This window comes from Squalius cephalus, assembly GCF_949319135.1.
Source record: "Squalius cephalus genome assembly, chromosome: 16".
NCBI lineage: Eukaryota > Metazoa > Chordata > Actinopteri > Cypriniformes > Leuciscidae > Squalius > Squalius cephalus.
In genome coordinates, this window is record NC_137137.1 from 18,134,361 (window position 1) to 18,153,058 (window position 18,698).

The 18,698-nt window shown below is 36.3% G+C and overlaps 2 protein-coding genes across 2 annotated transcripts; both read right to left on the bottom strand.

Moving 5' to 3' along the window:
- Window positions 1–2,814: 2,814 nt before the first annotated feature.
- On the bottom strand, window positions 2,815–16,749 carry LOC307174170 (uncharacterized protein; the record flags this gene model as incomplete). Its single annotated transcript, XM_079897884.1, has 2 exons — window positions 16,685–16,749; window positions 2,815–4,146 (listed from the first exon to the last, which is right to left on the bottom strand). Exon 2 carries the CDS (start codon window positions 4,144–4,146, stop codon window positions 2,815–2,817), a length of 1,332 nt encoding a protein of 443 aa, XP_079754010.1. The 5' UTR covers window positions 16,685–16,749.
- LOC307174172 (uncharacterized protein) lies at window positions 11,881–17,313 on the bottom strand. Its single transcript, XM_079897886.1, has 2 exons — window positions 17,024–17,313; window positions 11,881–14,933 (listed from the first exon to the last, which is right to left on the bottom strand). The coding sequence occupies exon 2, from the start codon at window positions 14,931–14,933 to the stop codon at window positions 13,602–13,604; it is 1,332 nt and encodes a 443-aa protein (XP_079754012.1). The 5' UTR covers window positions 17,024–17,313; the 3' UTR covers window positions 11,881–13,601.
- Window positions 17,314–18,698: the final 1,385 nt, after the last annotated feature.

The window sequence follows — 18,698 nt, forward strand, 5'->3', positions numbered from 1 at the left end:
CTACGTTCCTGCTGGATCCTGCAGCCTAGCTGGCAACCTCGAGTCAGGGGGGAGGGGGAGGGGATACACCGCTCTACAGTAATTTGAAAGTGATTGCAGTACCAGTTTTGGCCACAATCTTCCTTTAAAGTCCCCCTGTAGTCAATAGTTTTATCCCTTAAAACTCATTTGATCACCAAAATGACATATTTAAACGTTTTTTCCTTGAAAAAAATTCTTCATGACTTAAAATTAGTTGAATGTAGCTCAACACCCTTGCCTCATTTAGTGGGCTCTGCAAATTAGCCCCGGCCCCAATCACTCACACCAGCTCATAGATCCACTTCTTGAAGATCACACGTTGACGTGATTGGTTACAAGGTAGTTTGTGACGTAGGAAACACAAGTGATTGCAAACCTCGTTTTTGAGACTGTCTTTGGTTCACTGCTGTTTTAAGGAGAAAATACTCATCAATGATGTTGACTTATGTATTTGCACATGGTTTGTCTTAAAGCATATTAAAAACACCACATAGACATATAAACAACATTAAAAGTTTGATTTTCACCACATGGGTACTTTAAGTAAAACATTTCAATAGGCCTAAAGTTAGGCATATTTGAAAATATAAAATTTCAATACAGTTTAGGGGTCCCTATCTTGCACCCAGTGCAATTGACTTTTTACACCAACGCATGTATCATTCCTATTTTGCACCCGACGCACAGCAGACTTTTCCCTCGACAGACGAACGTCGGTAAATTAGGGAATGAACTTGAGCTCCTGGGGCGGTTCAGCGAAAAGAGGAGGCATGTTTCGGCGCAAACGTTCCCTGGTGCTATTTTGCAGTTCCAGAAAACAATTCCGCCACAGACCAGGAAAAAACTAGTCTAGAGTCAGTGGCGCATTTTCAGTGGCGCGTTCAGATGCTATTTTAAGGGCGCATGCTTGGCCATAATGTAGCGTGTGCACAACGCGCATACACTTTGCTTCTCTCATCTACACACAGACGCAGCAGTTCCCATTTTTGCAAACCATATTACAAGGACAAATATTCCACATGAGGGAAATCATTGTGGTGTCCATGAAGATGTGAAAAAAATAGGCATAAATCTAGCTTACATATTTACCAAAATTATTATACGCCTGTTTAACCGAAGCTAATTTGGGTGGGTTTCTCCCATCCCCATACAATGTCACTATTCTGTCTTTTACAGCCCTGACGAGAACGTCGGTCAGGTGTGATCGGCCCCTTATCCCGCTGGTATAATAGCAACAGCGCCCGAGATCCGCCCACAATGTTACTTGCGCTTCACGTTTGATACTTGCATTTCAGATCGTTAAAATAGGTCTTATTTGGGTCATTCTATGGAAATGTCCATTTTTCTGTCCCTAGCCTTTACAGAAATATTACACTTAAAAAAACACTTTAGGGTTACAATTTCTTTACATTTTAAAATAAAACAATATGTTATTTGAACAATTACACCTTGATTTTTATTAATTATATAGAATTCCAAGCACCACAGAAGTGCTCGTCCCCACAGTCATGTACAGAGGGAAAATGCTTTATTTTGAGGTCAATAACAGGTTTTTACACCATTTAAAATACTGTACAATAATGTATACATAACTATCAAAATATATTATGTAAATGATATAAAAAAACAAAATGCAGAATAAATATTATAAAATTTATAATGAAAGTAGTGGTCCCCTGGAGTTGTGTCACTGGTGTTACCATTAAACAAAAATCTCTTATTTTGAAATAAAAATCACACTGATGACATCACTTGACTTCCTTCTTCCAATTTCCTGAATATATGAAGAAAAGCCCATGGTAGATCCACTGTCTCTTTTCAGTTATCAGAAATCTTCTCATTTATCTCATGATTTCATTTGAAGGTGGTATGACCTACTTTATTGTTAGGTAATTGTAAAAAAACTAGAATACAAATGGATTAAACTACTTAATTTAGTTAGTATACCATGATTGACAAGATGTGGTTTGATACCTTGCAGCAGCCATTTTGTAAAATTAATTTTTCATGAAAATTGTCACTGGTGTCACTTTTCTTATGGGTAACACCAGTAACACCAGTGACTCCCATTTATAGATAAACTTTATTCAAAGCTATTAATTTAGATTATATGCCAAATGTAACAATTTAGTCTCATCTACTTAATAATAGTTGAAGAATAAGGATCTTTGGTCTTATGTCATTGGTGATTCATTGTGTCACTGGTGTTACTGTCTTTTTTTTTTCTGTCACATTAAATACAATGTCACATGTGACATAATAATTTTACATCCATTTAATTCTGCTACACTCAAAAGTTAATATTTAAAGGATTGCATCATTACTTGATTTGACTTGACATTTTCATTGTTATAGCAAACACATGCTTGTGCAAACACATGCTTGTGCAAACAAACTAACCTCATTCAAGCACACTTTTAACAAACCTGATTAAAATAAATAAAACATAATCTCCTTATTTGATGCATTATTATTATTTTTCGGTAACTCTGACTACATGTGCTGAAAAAAATGTGAAATAATATTTCATAAAAACCTTTAATATTGCCAAAGAAGTAAGGTAACACCAGTGACAAAAAATGGTACATGCGCTCTTTAAATAAATGCACAACAAAAAAAAAAAAAAAAAAAATCATTAAGCTGTCATTTATGCATAATATCATAAAGTCAAAGGGTAATCTAATAATGTGGTGTAAGTTTAAATGTTAGAAAAATAAATCAATTTTAAGACATCTTGCCATACCAAAAGTGGATGTTTCTGTAGAATGACCCATTTACATTAATACACACATTTCAACTGGAAACCTTCAGAAGACCCGACAGCTTCAACGTCTGGTCAACGTTCGGTATCAGTTCTTGCTCAAAGTCCCAGACTTTTTTGTCTACAAACAGTTGGTCTATGGTAAGACGGCCCTGCAGTGGGACTCTCACATGAACAATCCTACATACATTAAACGGTACATGGTAACGACCTCCCATTTCTTTCAAAGTGGAATGCACTGAGGTTTGCTGCACCTTCCTTGGGTTGACAATCATCTTTGTGGGATTGTAAATGTTCTTTCGATCAGGTTCTCTGTAAATGTGCTCCATGATATTGACACCAGGAATATTATTCCATTCTGCTCGTTTGAACTTCCCACTGTCCTCAAACTGTGTTTTGGGGAATATGTGGTTCTCTATGAGGAACACCCCAACATTGGGATGAGCAGACTGAAGATCCTCCATAAGAGATGGTAAATTGGTGTGTTTGTACGGCATGATGATCTCATCAATATCGTTCAGGAGAACGTACCTGGATTGATACATGTGCCTGTAAATGCACTCGTTGAGTGTTACTAACTGACCATAATAATGGACATCGCCCTTGTGCGTCTTGATGTTCCAGCGTGAGGACGGGTTCAGAAACTTGTCGATAGGCCATGAAACAATCTCCAGTATCCCCTCTGTTTCATAATGTTTTAAGAGCTTTTCCAGGTCTGGTCCACATGTTGTTTTATAAATGACCACATGCTGTACACCCAGAAGCTTGTACATCTCCACAGTTTGAGCAAACTGCAGTACATTGTTGTAGTCACCAAAAAGGTTGGAGATGCAAATCGTGAAGTTAAACTTGAAAGTCTCTCTTACCACCTTATTTCGAATTGGCAGATACTCCATCTTGGGGTCAACTGAATCTTTCTTGTCAGTTGTTATGAGGACGTGTGTTGAATTTTGCATGTGTTTACCTTTACAAATCACATCTGAGGCACCAAACGGAAAGCTAAAATGATCTGTGTGTATCTGGACATCTGTCTGAACAGTTCTGCAGTCATGTTCAGTGCTGCAGTAAACACAGTAAAGTGGCTGAAGACTGTTTCTGTTGATTATGCTGATGACTCGAATGACCCCGTCCAGTCTGTGGTCGATAAACGCAGACACCATGAAATGCTTTGAGCCATTGATGGGCGTTATCGAATTTGAAGCCTCCAGGATTTTCTGTTTATTATTTGTTGGAGAAGCTCTTATTGTTGGAGGAGTGTAGTGTATGTAATTTGTAGGACTGTCCATGTACACCAAAACCAGCATGCCAAAAACAATGACAATAAATGGTAGTGAAAGAAGTGCCTTAAATATGTCTTTTTCCATCTGTAGAAAAAAGCAAAGAAATTAGTCAAAAACAATGCAAAATGTTAAAAACAAACAAAAACTCTTAGGTTACTGCTGATTTGCAGCAGGAGAATCAAAATGGGGCGTCAATGAAGCAACGTTTATTTTAAGTTTTATTTTCACCAAAAATGACCATATTGGTCATTAGGTGCATCAGACTGGTTTCTTAACTTAAATACACAAAGAATATGAATAAACAGAGGTATAAAGACATGCACATGTTTCCTTGTTGAATTCAACTCTCTTATTTCATCACTCAGACTAATAAATAACAAAAAAGCACAACATTTATAATGTGACAATTTAAAAATGAAATTAAAGCTTGGGATTTCACTTCTTTTCTTTTCATGGGTCATCAAACCGGATTTTCATGTTCAAACACAACTGAACTAACCACTCTTATGAGATAAAAGTATGTAGTGTCATGGTCTTGCATTGTACTATCAACAATAAACAAGTACAACAAAAAAATCTTGCGTAAAACAACTGATGAAGACTGATGATAAACAACAAAGAATAACTTCCTGAAGACACTGTTCTCTCATTATGGATTCTACAGTGGTTTATGTCATTGTCACTTCTACTGAAGTTTATTCAAGAGGAAGGAATGCATTTTTTTTTTTTAAGAAAAAAAGAAAGACATTTTGATCATTTCGAGTTAAAACATGTGTAGGTGGTTTAACTGTCTGTAAACTATTGCAAAAAAAATGTAGAGCATTTTTGTTGTCATGTGACAAGGAAACCAAGAGGCTGAGAAGAAAGACAAGTTTTGTACAGATCATATAGAAGAGTACCCTGGAAATCCAGAGTTCTCGCAAAACCACAAGTTGAATTTGCTCAGCGAGTTTAGATTTAGGTCTGTATTTCCGGATCTTAATAATCATCTCAAAATTCAACTCTAACTCAAGTATTTTTTACTTGATAGTAAATAAATGTCACATTTAGCTTCATTATTTTTTTATAAAAAACTGTTTAAACGTTGGTTTAAAAAAATGCACAAAACCAAAATGAATACAAACACCAAATTGTTGTGGCAAAAATATCTTGAACATCATCACTGCGTAAGAGACACTGAGTCAGATTGTCTTTTAAAGTAATTTATTCTCTTGCAAGAGAACGTCAGACAGTCATACAGACATTCAGAGCCTGCCTGCCTACAGAGTGTAAGACAAGGAGGAGGAGCTGTGCGACATCTTGTATATTCTTTACCAAGGTCTCCTTTAGCTGTTGCTTTTCCTAGTAGTTTTCCACTAACTTTGGCACACTTTTGCACATGCTCCTCACTACTTCTCACACTGGGACCAACAAATTTAGATGCAGACCTCTGAGGTCAGAAGGTCCCTCTTCAGCTATCCCCATCCTGTCTCACTCTGCACGGATACAGATGTACAAACATACTGTGGCGATATGGAAGAAATCCATGCCAGCTTTTCACTTTTTCTAATGGGCGGAAACCAATGAGGAAATTGAATATAAAAAAGAGCTAGAAACGGAAGAGGGGGAGCGGAGGCCAGAGAGAGTTGTCATTTGTTCAGACTCCACTGCCGCCCTGTATAGTTTGAATTCCAAAAAGTCAGTAAGAGATGATTTATTGCTTGAAATATATAGAATAATGCTGAGAATACAAAGAACTGAAGGTGATGTACAATTTGTTTGGGTCCCGGCTCATGTTGGTGTTGAGGGAAATGAAAAAGCAGATGAGATTGCAAAGACAGCGTTAAAATTAAAAGATGATGAAATAATGAAAGTTCCCTTTGGAAAAGGAGAGGCCAAATCATTAAGTAGAAAAGCAGTGAGTGACGAATGGCAGAAGAAGTGGGACACAGACACTAAAGGGAGACACTATTAAGTTTATTTCGTTTGAAGTACTTGTACTAAATGTCCCCCTAAAAAATCCCTATTACCTCTAGACTTGGCTACCGTATATAGACCGCCTGGGCCTTACGCTGATTTCCTAAAAGAGTTTGCAGATTTTCTCTCAGATCTATTGGTCAATTTCGATAAAGCATTAATTGTTGGAGATTTTAACATACACGTAGATAATCCAAATGATGCGTTAGGGGCTGCGTTTACAGATTTATTAAATTCCTTTGGGGTCAAGCAAAACGTCACCGGACCAACTCATCGTCTTAATCATACACTCGATTTAATTATATCATATGGAACTGATCCAACCGATATAGATATCACTCCACAAAGTGATGATGTCACTGACCATTATATGGTAACTTGCATATTACGTACTGCTGTAATATGTCATGCGGCGCCACGTTATCGACCAGGCAGAACAATCATTCCATCCACCATAGATAATTTCTCAAATTGCTTATCTAATCTGTCTCAGCTTCTGCCTGAACCCAAACAAACAGATGAATTAGAATAACTAACTAGCACTATGAGCTCCATTCTCTCTGGAACACTGGATATTGTTGCACCCATTAGATTTAAAAAGGTCAGAGAGAAAATTAAAGCACCATGGTACAACAATACTACACGTGTTCTAAAGAGAGAAACACGTAATTTAGAGCGTAAATGGAAACAAACTAATTTAGAGGTCTTTAGAATCGCGTGGAAAGACAGTATGTCACGTTATAAAAAGGCCCTAAAAGTGGCCAGGGCTGAGCACCTCCGCAAACTAATAGAAAATAACCAAAATAATCCAAGGTTTTTATTTAACACCGTGGCTAGACTAACAAATAAACAGACATCACCCAAACAAAATATCCCGTTACAGTTTAGTAGTAATGATTTCATGAACTTCTTCACTGAGAAAATAGAAAACATCAGAACCACAATTGTAAACAATCTTCAATCGCGCCTTATTATTCAGCCTCAATTATCACCCCGCAAGAACAATTACAGTGCTTTTCAGCTATAGAACAAAAAGAGTTAAATAAACTTATCATTTCATCTAAAACAACAACATGTTTATTAGATCCTATACCAACTAAACTATTGAAAGAAGTGTTACCTGTAGTGGAAGAACCTCTCCTCAATATTATTAACTCGTCTTTATCTTTAGGTTATGTTCCAAGAACATTTAAACTGGCAGTTATAAAACCTCTCATTAAGAAACCACAATTAGATCATAATAATCTAGCAAATTATAGACCCATTTCAAATCTTCCATTTATGTCTAAAATACTAGAAAAAGTTGTGTCCGCTCAACTGGGCTCTTTCTTGCAAGAAAATGACATCTATGAAAAGTTTCAGTCTGGATTCAGGCCGCACCATAGCACTGAAACTGCGCTCGTTAAAATCACAAATGATTTACTTTTAGCTTCTGACCAAGGCTGCATCTCAATACTAGTTTTACTTGATCTTAGTGCTGCGTTTGATACTATAGATCATACAATACTCTTAGATCGACTACAAAATTATACTGGTGTTCAAGGACAAGCATTAAGCTGGTTCAGATCATACTTATCAGACCGCTACCATTTTGTCTATTTAAATAAAGAAAAATCGATCATAACTTCAGTAAACTATGGAGTGCCGCAGGGATCTGTGTTGGGCCCTCTATTATTCTCAATATATATGATGCCACTTGGAAATATTATAAGGAAACATGGAATTAGTTTCCATTGTTATGCTGATGACACTCAAATCTATATTTCATCACGGCCGGATGAAAACGCTAAATTATCCAAATTGACAGAGTGTGTTAAAGATATAAAAGATTGGATGACGCGTAATTTTCTTTTATTAAATCCAGACAAGACAGAGGTAATACTTATCGGTTCAAAAAACCGCCCACAAAACCTCTTACAATATAACTTTAACATCGTAGGATGTCCTGTTACTTTATCCTCTACAGTAAAAGACCTGGATGTTATACTAGACTGTAACCTGTCTTTTGAAAATCATATTTCATATGTTACAAAAACAGCCTTTTTCCACCTTAGAAACATTGCTAAGCTACGAAATATCCTATCAGTTTCTGATGCAGAAAAGCTAGTTCATGCATTTATGACCTTGAGACTAGATTACTGTAATGCTTTATTAGCTGGTTGTCCTGCATCCTCAATAAACAAGCTACAGTTAGTCCAAAATGCAGCCGCTAGAGTTCTTACTAGATCAAGAAAATATGATCATATAACACCGATTTTATCATCACTGCATTGGTTACCTATAAAGTTCCGTATTATTTACAAGGTATTGCTACTGACTTATAAAGCCCTAAACGGCTTAGCTCCAGTCTATTTAACGGATCTTCTATCACCCTATAATCCATCGCGCTCTTTAAGATCAACAAATTCGAGGCTTTTGGTCATACCTAGGATATCCAGATCAACCAAAGGAGGGAGATCATTTTCACATTTAGCTCCAAAACTCTGGAATAGCCTTACTGATACTGTTCGTTGCTCAGACTCGCTCTCCCAGTTTAAAACTAGATTAAAGACGCATCTTTTCGGCCAGGCATTCATATAATATTTTTAATCTTACAGTTCAAACTACAATCCGGCCTCTAGTTCATAAATGCCAGAGGAGAACTGGCCCCCGACTGAGCCTGGGTTCTCCCAAGTTTTTTTTTTTTCTCCATTAGGTCACCTGATGGAGTTTTAGGACACCATTAGGTCACTTGATGGAGTTTTTCGGTTCCTTGCCACTGTTGCCTTTGGCTTGCTCAGTTGGGGATATTTTGGGGATATTTAATTTTATTTTATCAATCAATAAATTCCACTAGAAACAAACCTTGTTGTATTATTTTAATTTAATACTGTGAAGCTGCTTTGATACAATCTGTATTGTGAAAAGCGCTATACAAATATACTTGACTTGACTTGACTTGACACTATTACAGCATTCAGAAATCAATTAAGGTGAAGGGTTTCAAAGGGAAATATAGAAGAGATGAAGTGATTTTTTCAAGATTAAGGTTTGGACATACTGGGTTAAAATCAACGCTGTATTTAATGGCAAAATGTGTGTCTGATAAATGTGAGGTTTGTAATGTTCCTGAAAATGTCGAGCATGTCATCATGAAGTGTAGTAGCCTAAATATGATTTTGAGAGGAGCATCTTACGTGATAAGATATGTGAATTAGGACGGGGATGGAATTTAGAAGGGATTCTAGGGATGAGTGAGGAAACATGGGAGTGTTGCAAAGCTCTCTTTAACTTCCTGAAATCTACAGGATTGGACCATAACATATAGGGAATGGGTTTTTGTTTAAAAAAAAATTTATGGGTGCACTGAATCTGTAACCTGAAGTACTAAAACCTTGATTTACACACTCCGGTACAGTAGGTGGCGGTATGCACCTGAACAAGTTGGTTGCGACCCGCCATAAATATTAAAGAAGAAGAAGAAGAAGAAGAAGAAGAAGAAGAAGAGGGGGAGCGGGAAAAAACATAGACAGTATAAGAAGTGGACAGAGCCATCTCATTGGAACTCAATTGAGACAAGTGAAGCCCATTTTTAGCGATTTTTTAGGACTTCTGTTCCTGACGCGCAGACTCAAACCGACTCAAACAGAGCTTGACGACGTAGATGTGATGTGAGCAACCCGTCTGTCTTCTAGTGGCTGTGGCATGAGAAATCTGAATCATTCCCTTCCGAAACTTGCAGAGACGGAGAGTGTGAGTAGGAGGTGTCCATGAGCTTGGAGCAGGAGAAACTTTTGCTAGGTATTCTGATTAATTATTTTGTAATTTTGCCTCCATGTCCCCCTGATTGCCTGCAAGCTTCTCCTCCCATCCATTCGGTAATCTCTCTACTGTGCGACAGAGAGTCGCGTCGTTATGACGCAGTCGTTAGCCTACTTTTACAAAAACTGCTTCTACGGGGCCATAACATAAGCTACAAGGTAATGGAGCATTTTATACATTGTCGTGTTTCTTTAGAAATAAATAATGGACAAATGGAGTCTTCAAACGCCTTAGATGTAAAGTTATTCGCTGTTAAAGTGACGCCAAAATGAATGGGAGTCAATGGAATGCTAACAGCAGGTGAAGTTCTGCTACAAGATGGTGGCACGCGGCCGGCTTCAACTTCCGGTCGACTTCCTTCCCGCTTGGAAAAAACAAAACAAACGTGTGGGTTATGTTATCGGAGTAGGACACGCATGCGCTGCCTGGGTGCGATTACCAAAGTGACGGAGAAATTGAGCTCTACTGTATGGTTCACCTGCCTGGTGCAACACAATCCAGCCTGGTTCGTTCGCCTGCCTCAGGTACTAGTGGTGATGTCCATCATCTTTTAACCACCTCACGCCAAGTCTCCAAACTCTTTCCCCTTCCCTGGATTTGCGGCCGCTACACAGACTGCTTCACGCAGCCACCACACACACATACACGCTCATTGCACACGCACACCTATACACAAACACTCGGTTGGATTATTTATTTTTCTTTGTGTTTTTTCTTTTTCTTTTTTACATTTATTTTCTTTTGGTTGAAAATTGAACACGAGAAACTGAGTTTGAAAAAAGAGAGGTAACTTATACTCAGAGTCAGTTACCATGGTGACTTACTCCGTGAACCTAACCTGGTCGGGAGCAGGTTTTCTTCGGTAAACCCAGAGTTTCTTTCGGTCTCCTCCCATTTTTTAAAGAGGAAGCAGTGTTTAAACACCTCATTCATTCTTTCAGTACATTTTTATTAATAAAATTAATCTTTTATTAATAAATAAAATATTGCTATTTTTACTGCAGTTTTTTTCTATTTTTTTTAATTAGATGAAGTCAATATAACTCCTTAACTGGCAACTGAAAATACAGTAGTAGATTAGAGTTACATAATGTAGTTCTGAACAAATTCTACAGAATTAAACTGTGGCATTTACTGAAAATCACTGAACTGTTCATCTGTGCAACAGAAGTTGATGGACGGTCCTCCTGCTGTTCTTCCACACTCTGAGGGAGGGAGAGATAAGAATACCTGTTTATACTAGATTTAAACTTAGATTATCCACATAAAAATGTGAAAAAATCTGAATGTGTAGATTGTTTGATGTGTAGACACATAATATTAACATACCACTGTAGGCCTCTCTGTGGCAGCAGAAACTCTTTATACCTCTCGTCCTGTGAAGATGAGCATTTGGTTGAGTACACTTTATAACACTATTTGTCATCATTTCTGGTGTATTGAGTAGGCTACTTACAACTGCCTGGGGTTCTGTTGGGACAGGAGGCTCCAAAAGACAGATATTACCATCAGAATCTGTTGGGACCAACAAAAAACTCAAATCAAAGTAAAATAAATGGAAATATAAAATGTAAACCTCTTACATTTTATGAAGGCCCTTAGATCTTTGGGACTGGCTCTGAAGTCCGTCCAGGAATTCCCTTAGCTAAAAATGCTGCTGCACTGCTAGAAACTGGATGCTATTTAGTTATTTAATATGTCAAATGTTTGTAAAGTCAGGTAGCCTACACCTATGATATGCTCAAGCCTTACTTGATTGAATTGTGTTTTTATATTTAATTTTCCGCAGCTGCCATGTTCTTTTAATACCTGCAGGATTGCACCTACATGAAAATTAAAATTAGGTTTAATAACATACTGTTCTTCCAGTTTCACCTCAGATATTATAACAGTTACTTATACCTATACAGTAAAAGTTACTTGTATTACTAACTACAAATGACATCTTCAACAGTGTAATTAGATTAATGTAATAATGACAATCTTTAGAAAGCATTGGTTTACTTATTACTAATTACTAAATCCCATGTCAACCTTAAACACTTGAACAATACAAGGAGAGACAAGAAACAGCACTTTTAATGCTTTCAAATAAACAATATACAATTGCATGAATTATTCTTGAATTGACCAAAGTGTGTAGAGGGAGAAGGTTACATTAAAAATATACCTTTTAAAAATGTATGTTAAATATACAGAATTGTTCTATAGTCTAATGCAATTACATTAGATTTTACTTTAAATTACAGAAGAATTAAGAGTAATCCCTTTAATTAAATTACAGTATTAATGTTCTAATACTGTAAAATTACAGTAATAATGTTCGTACTGGTGAGAAATATGAAAATATTGGTCCGTCAATGAAGCAACATTTATTTTAATTATTCTTAACATTTATAAGTTTTATTTTCACCAAAAATGACCATATTGGTCATTTCATAGGTGCATCAGACTGGTTTCTTAACTTAAATACACAAAGAATATGAATAAACAGAGGTATAAAGACATGCACGTGTTTCCTTGTTGAATTCAACTCTCTTATTTCATCACTCAGACTAATAAATAACAAAAAAGCGCAACATTTATAATGTGACAATTTAAAAATGAAATAAAAGCTTGGGATTTCACTTCTTTTCTTTTCATGGGTCATCAAACCGGATTTTCATGTTCAAACACATCTGAACTAACCACTCTTATGATATTAAAGTATGTAGTGTCATGGTCTTGCATTGTACTATCAACAATAAACAAGTACAACAAAAAAATCTTGCGTAAAACAACTGATGAAGACTGATGATAAACAACAAAGAATAACTTCCTGAAGACACTGTTCTCTCATTATGGATTCTACAGTGGTTTATGTCATTGTCACTTCTACTGAAGGCTATTCAAGAGGAAGGAATGCATTTTTTTGTTTTTTTTTTGAAGAAAAAAAACAAAACATTTTGATCATTTCGAGTTAAAAAATGTGTAGGTGGTTTAACTGTCTGTAAACTATTGCAAAAAAAATGTAGAGCATTTTTGTTGTCATGTGACAAGGAAACCAAGAGGCTGAGAAGGAAAGACAAGTTTTGTACAGATCATATAGAAGAGTACCCTGGAAATCCAGAGTTCTCGCGAAACCACAAGTTGAATTTGCTCAGCGAGTTTAGATTTAGGTCTGTATTTCCAGATCTTAATAATCATCTCAAAATTCAACTCTAACTCAAGTATTTTTTACTTGATGGTAAATGTCACATTTAGCTTCATTCATTTTTTTTAATAAAAAAACGCACACCTATACACAAACACTTGGTTGGATTATTCATTTTTCTTGTTGTTTTTTTTAATGTACATTTATTTTCGTTTGGTTGAAAATTGAACACGAGAAACTGAGTTTGAACCCCCCTCATTACATATATATATTTTTTTTATTATTGACAAGTTTTGACTTGTCTGGTGCCCGAACAATTTAAATTAAATTAAATTTTATTAAATCAAATTTGATTTGGGGCAGCCACCGTTACAATACATATATCATGTTCACACCACAATATAGACAATAGAAACATGTGACACATTACTTTGCAATATATGTTGAAGATCAATGAAAATCAAAATTTTCCGTTACAATTTACAAGTAGATTTAAAAAAATATTTCCCAGCAAAGAGAAAAATGTTTCTGAATGTCATGTGACTGGGTTTATATTAAGTGAAAACTTCAATAGGCCTACAGTTAGGCCTATTTGAAAATATAACATTTCAATACAGTTAAAGGCTTAATTTACATTAATACAAACATTTCAACTGGAAACCTTCAGAAGACCCGACAGCTTCAACGTCTGGTCAACGTTCGGTATCAGTTCTTGCTCAAAGTCCCAGACTCTTTTGTCTACAAACAGTTGGTCTTTGGTAAGACGGCCCTGCAGTGGGACTCTCACATGAACAATCCTACATACATTAAACGGTACATGGTAACGACCTCCAATTTCTTTCAAAGTGGAATGCACTGAGGTTTGCTGCACCTTCCTTGGGTTGACAATCATCTTTGTGGGATTGTAAATGTTCTTTCGATTAGGTTCTCTGTAAATGTGCTCCATGATATTGACACCAGGAATATTATTCCATTCTGCTCGTTTGAACTTCCCACTGTCCTCAAACTGTGTTTTGGGGAATATGTGGTTCTCTATGAGGAACACCCCAACATTGGGATGAGCAGACTGAAGATCCTCCATAAGAGATGGTAAATTGGTGTGTTTGTACGGCATGATGATCTCATCAATATCGTTCAGGAGAACGTACCTGGATTGATACATGTGCCTGTAAATGCACTCGTTGAGTGTTACTAACTGACCATAATAATGGACATCGCCCTTGTGCTTCTTGATGTTCCAGCCTGAGGACGGGTTTAGAAACTTGTCGATAGGCCATGAAACAATCTCCAGTATCCCCTCTGTTTCATAATGTTTTAAGAGCTTTTCCAGGTCTGGACCACATTTTGTTTTATAAATGACCACATGCTGTACACCCAGAAGCTTGTACATCTCCATAGTTTGAGCAAACTGCAGTACATTGTTGTAGTCACCAAAAAGGTTGGAGATGCAAATCGTGAAGTTAAACTTGAAAGTCTCTCTTACCACCTTATTTCGCATTGGCAGATACTCCATCTTGGGGTCAAGTGAATCTTTCTTGTCAGTTGTTATGAGGACGCGTGTTGCATTTTGCATGTGTTTACCTTTACAAATCACATCTGATGCACCAAACGGAAAGCTAAAATGATCTGTGTGTATCTGGACATCTGTCTGAACAGTTCTGCAGTCATGTTCAGTGCTGCAGTAAACACAGTAAAGTGGCTGAAGACTGTTTCTGTTGATTATGCTGATGACTCGAATGACCCCGTCCAGTCTGTGGTCGATAAACGCAGACACCATGAAATGCTTTGAGCCATTGATGGGCGTTATCGAATTTGAAGCCTCCGGGATTTTTAGTTTATTTTTTGTTGGAGAAGCTCTTATTGTTGGAGGAGTGTAGTGTATGTAATTTGTAGGACTGTCCATGCACACCAAAACCAGCAAGCCAAAAACAGTTACAATAAATGATAGTGAAAGAAGTGCCTTAAATCTGTATTTTTCCATCTGTAGAAAAAAGCAAAGAAATTTGTCAAAAACAATGCAAAATGTTAAAAACAAACAAACAAAAACTCTTAGGTTACTGCTGATTTGCAGCAGGAGAATCAAAATGGGGCGTCAATGAAGCAACATCTATATAAGTTTTATTTTCACCAAAAATGACCATATTGTTCATTTCATAGGTGCATCAGACTGGTTTCTTAACTTAAATACACAAAGAATATGAATAAACAGAGGTATAAAGACATGCACGTGTTTCCTTGTTGAATTCAACTCTCTTATTTCATCACTCAGACTAATAAATAACAAAAAAGCACAACATTTATAATGTGACAATTTAAAAATGAAATAAAAGCTTGGGATTTCACTTCTTTTCTTTTCATGGGTCATCAAACCGGATTTTCATGTTCAAACACAACTGAACTAACCACTCTTATGAGATAAAAGTATGTAGTGTCATGGTCTTGCATTGTACTATCAACAATAAACAAGTACTGACAGGGTGGTGTGGCGCAATGGATAAGACACCTGCCTTTGGTGTGAGAGACCCGGGTTCGAATCCACTGTGAGACACCAATGTGTCCCTGAGCAAGACACTTAACCCCTAGTTGCTCCAGAGGCGTGCGACCTCTGACATATATAGCAATTGTAAGTCGCTTTGGATAAAAGCGTCAGCTAAAATGAATAAATGTAAATGTAAATGACTGAGAAGTACAACAAAAAAATCTTGCGTAAAACAACTGATGAAGACTGATGATAAACAACAAAGAATAACTTCCTGAAGACACTGTTCTCTCATTATGGATTCTACAGTGGTTTATGTCATTGTCACTTCTACTGAAGGCTATTCAAGAGGAAGGAATTATTCTTTTTTATTTGTTTGAAGAAAAAAAGAAAGAAATTTTGATCATTTCGAGTTAAAAAATGTGTAGGTGGTTTGCAAAAAATATTTAAAGCATTTTTGTTGTCATGTGACAAGAAAACCACAAGGCTGAGAAGACAGACAAGTTTTGTATAGAATAGATCATATAGAATAGTAACCTGGAAATCCTTAATAATCATCTCAAAATTCAACTCTAACTCAAGTATTTTTTACTTGATGGCGAATGTCACATTTTAGCTTCATTCATTTTATAAAAAACTGTTTAAACGTTGGTTTAAAAAAATGCACAAAACCAAAATGAATACAAACAGTACATTTACAAGTAGATTTTAAAAAATAGTTCCCAGCAACACTTTACAATAAGGTTTCATCATTTAACATTATTTAATATGAACTAACAATTAACAACACTTCTACGTCATTTATTAATCTTAGTTAATGTTAATCTCAACATTAACTACAAGTGTTTTAAAAATCAAACATTTTATTTAACATTAATTAATACACTGACAGCAAGAAAAGTTAATAAATGCTGTAAAAATAGTTTGTTCGATGTTATAGTTCATGTTTCCTGATGCATTTATTATGAGACCTTATTGTGTTGCCGAATTCTCTTAAAAACATTTTTTTTTTATCATCTCACACTTCATTATTTGTCATTAATCAAAATATATTTATATAAGCCTACATAAAAAAATAAACAGTGTTCAAAACGTATCATTAGGCCTACGCTGTAGGCTAAACATTAGTTGCATCCTTAATCTAAGTTTTGTTTGACTTGCCTCACCGAAGTCAACAAAATTGCAGAATTATCCCTGGTGATGATAATTACTCATAAATTAAAATTGAAAAATAGACGAAATAGTAACAGTACCTTTACGATAAGGAAACGTTGTCGTGTAGCCTATGATGTATTCTGTACAGAGGTACGAAAAATGAGCAAACACAATTCGGTAGGCTACTACAAGATGGAAAAACAAAACAGGTTCCTGAGTTAAAGATCCACGTAATTGAAGCCAAATAGCATTCGGGAATCTGTGACTCGTTCATTTGATGCAACAGCCCTTTAGTTCCTTAGCCTACTACTGATTGAAAAGTATGCTACACGATACAAATTAAAGCACTTATAGGCAAAATTCGCTAAATACAAATGGCATACGTCGCTAACATTATACGCACTTATAATTGTATATATCTGCAAACAATAGCATACCTGTAACTGCGTGCGACTTTTAAAACGTTACATTATTCCCCTACAGATATGGCTGAAGTCCAAGTAAATGACGGTGCAGCGGTGAAGTTCTGTCTGACTGCTCAGGATGAGATGCTCCCAGCTTCCCCAAATAGTAGCCTGAGGACAGTGCAGCAATGCTATAGGCTACTTGAAGCTAAGCCATGCGTGAACACATTCCCACCTTCTCTTTTTCCATAATAATATTTTAATAATCTCTCTCTCTCTCTCTCTAGTAGGGAGAGGCTGCAGAGCCGGTTTATATACGCCCCAGGCAGTTTTATGCCCCAGGCAGTTTTACGCCCCTGTTGTTCCTGATGCGTCAGGAGGAGGAGGTAGCCTATGTTAAATAATTAACTTGTTGTTTAGCAATGATACAACATTTATTATTTATAAACGATTAGCTATAGATATCAATGAATTTCTATATGTCAATAGATGGTTCTATTATTTATTTTGAGAGACAATAAAAGTAGCCTACTTGACGGTCAGGTTGATGTTCTGTCTGTCTCAAAGTTAGCTAACCATGTAGCTTCCCCTTCTATTCTCTTTACCCGCTCTGTCTCACTCACTTTCAAAAATAATTTTATTTTTAATTTTATTTTGTTGTCTGTCTTTAGTTTGCGTGAGATGGCCTCTTCTGTTAAGACCCTGTTTGCTCCTTGCATTAAAACATACTCCACATGGTTTCTGGAGCAACATTATAGTAGATATTGGAACTTGTTTTTTTGGTCCCATATGGTTTGAATGTAGGCCTACTGTAGACTTTGGTTTGAGTTGTTTCTTATAAATGAGATGATCAAATTATTTCATTTATATCTTAAAGTGATAGTTCACCCAAAAATGAAAATTCTATCATTGTTTACTGTTCTGTAGCTGTAGTGCCAATGGTGACCGATAGTGAATAGTACAGCAGATATTTAATCGAGGATCCATATGATTACACGGTATGTCTATTGGGCTAAATATGGTTAATATCTAAATGTAACTTTATATAAATTCACAACAACATATATCACCCGGTCTCCTATATATAAAAACCTATGGTGAATATAACTATTCTACAGAAGGTCATATATCATTATTTGTCCATCTGATCCAACTGTGTGTATTTTTAATTTTTCAATTCACAAAAACAAATATCTTCTGTAGGCTGAGTGAAGAGAGTGAAGCCCAACTGAACATTTTAAACTGTAGTGCAGATCATTCCACTGTCTATTGATACACTGTCTACACTGTAACGTTTATAATTAACAAAAAACACTAAATTAGTCAATGGACGGGACTGTTATTAATGTGTAAGTTTCGAGCGTCGATTTAATGATGTTATTTCGCCTTATATCCTCCCCTGCTGGACGCATCAGGAACAACAGGGGCGTAAAACTGCCTTGGGCGTAAAACTGCATGGGCCGTATATATATACCGGCTCCAGGTCTGCAGCCTCCTCGACAGTGCAGCTCTTCAATGCTATAGGCTACCTTCCCTTTTTCTGTAATAATATTTTAACAATTTATCTAACGAATAGCCTATTATATTTATATATATATATATATATATATATATATATATATGTGTGTGTGTGTGTGTGTGTGTGTGGCCGTGAAATGACTCATGGCCGATTCAACAGTAACAATATGATGCGCAAAGTTCAAGGGGC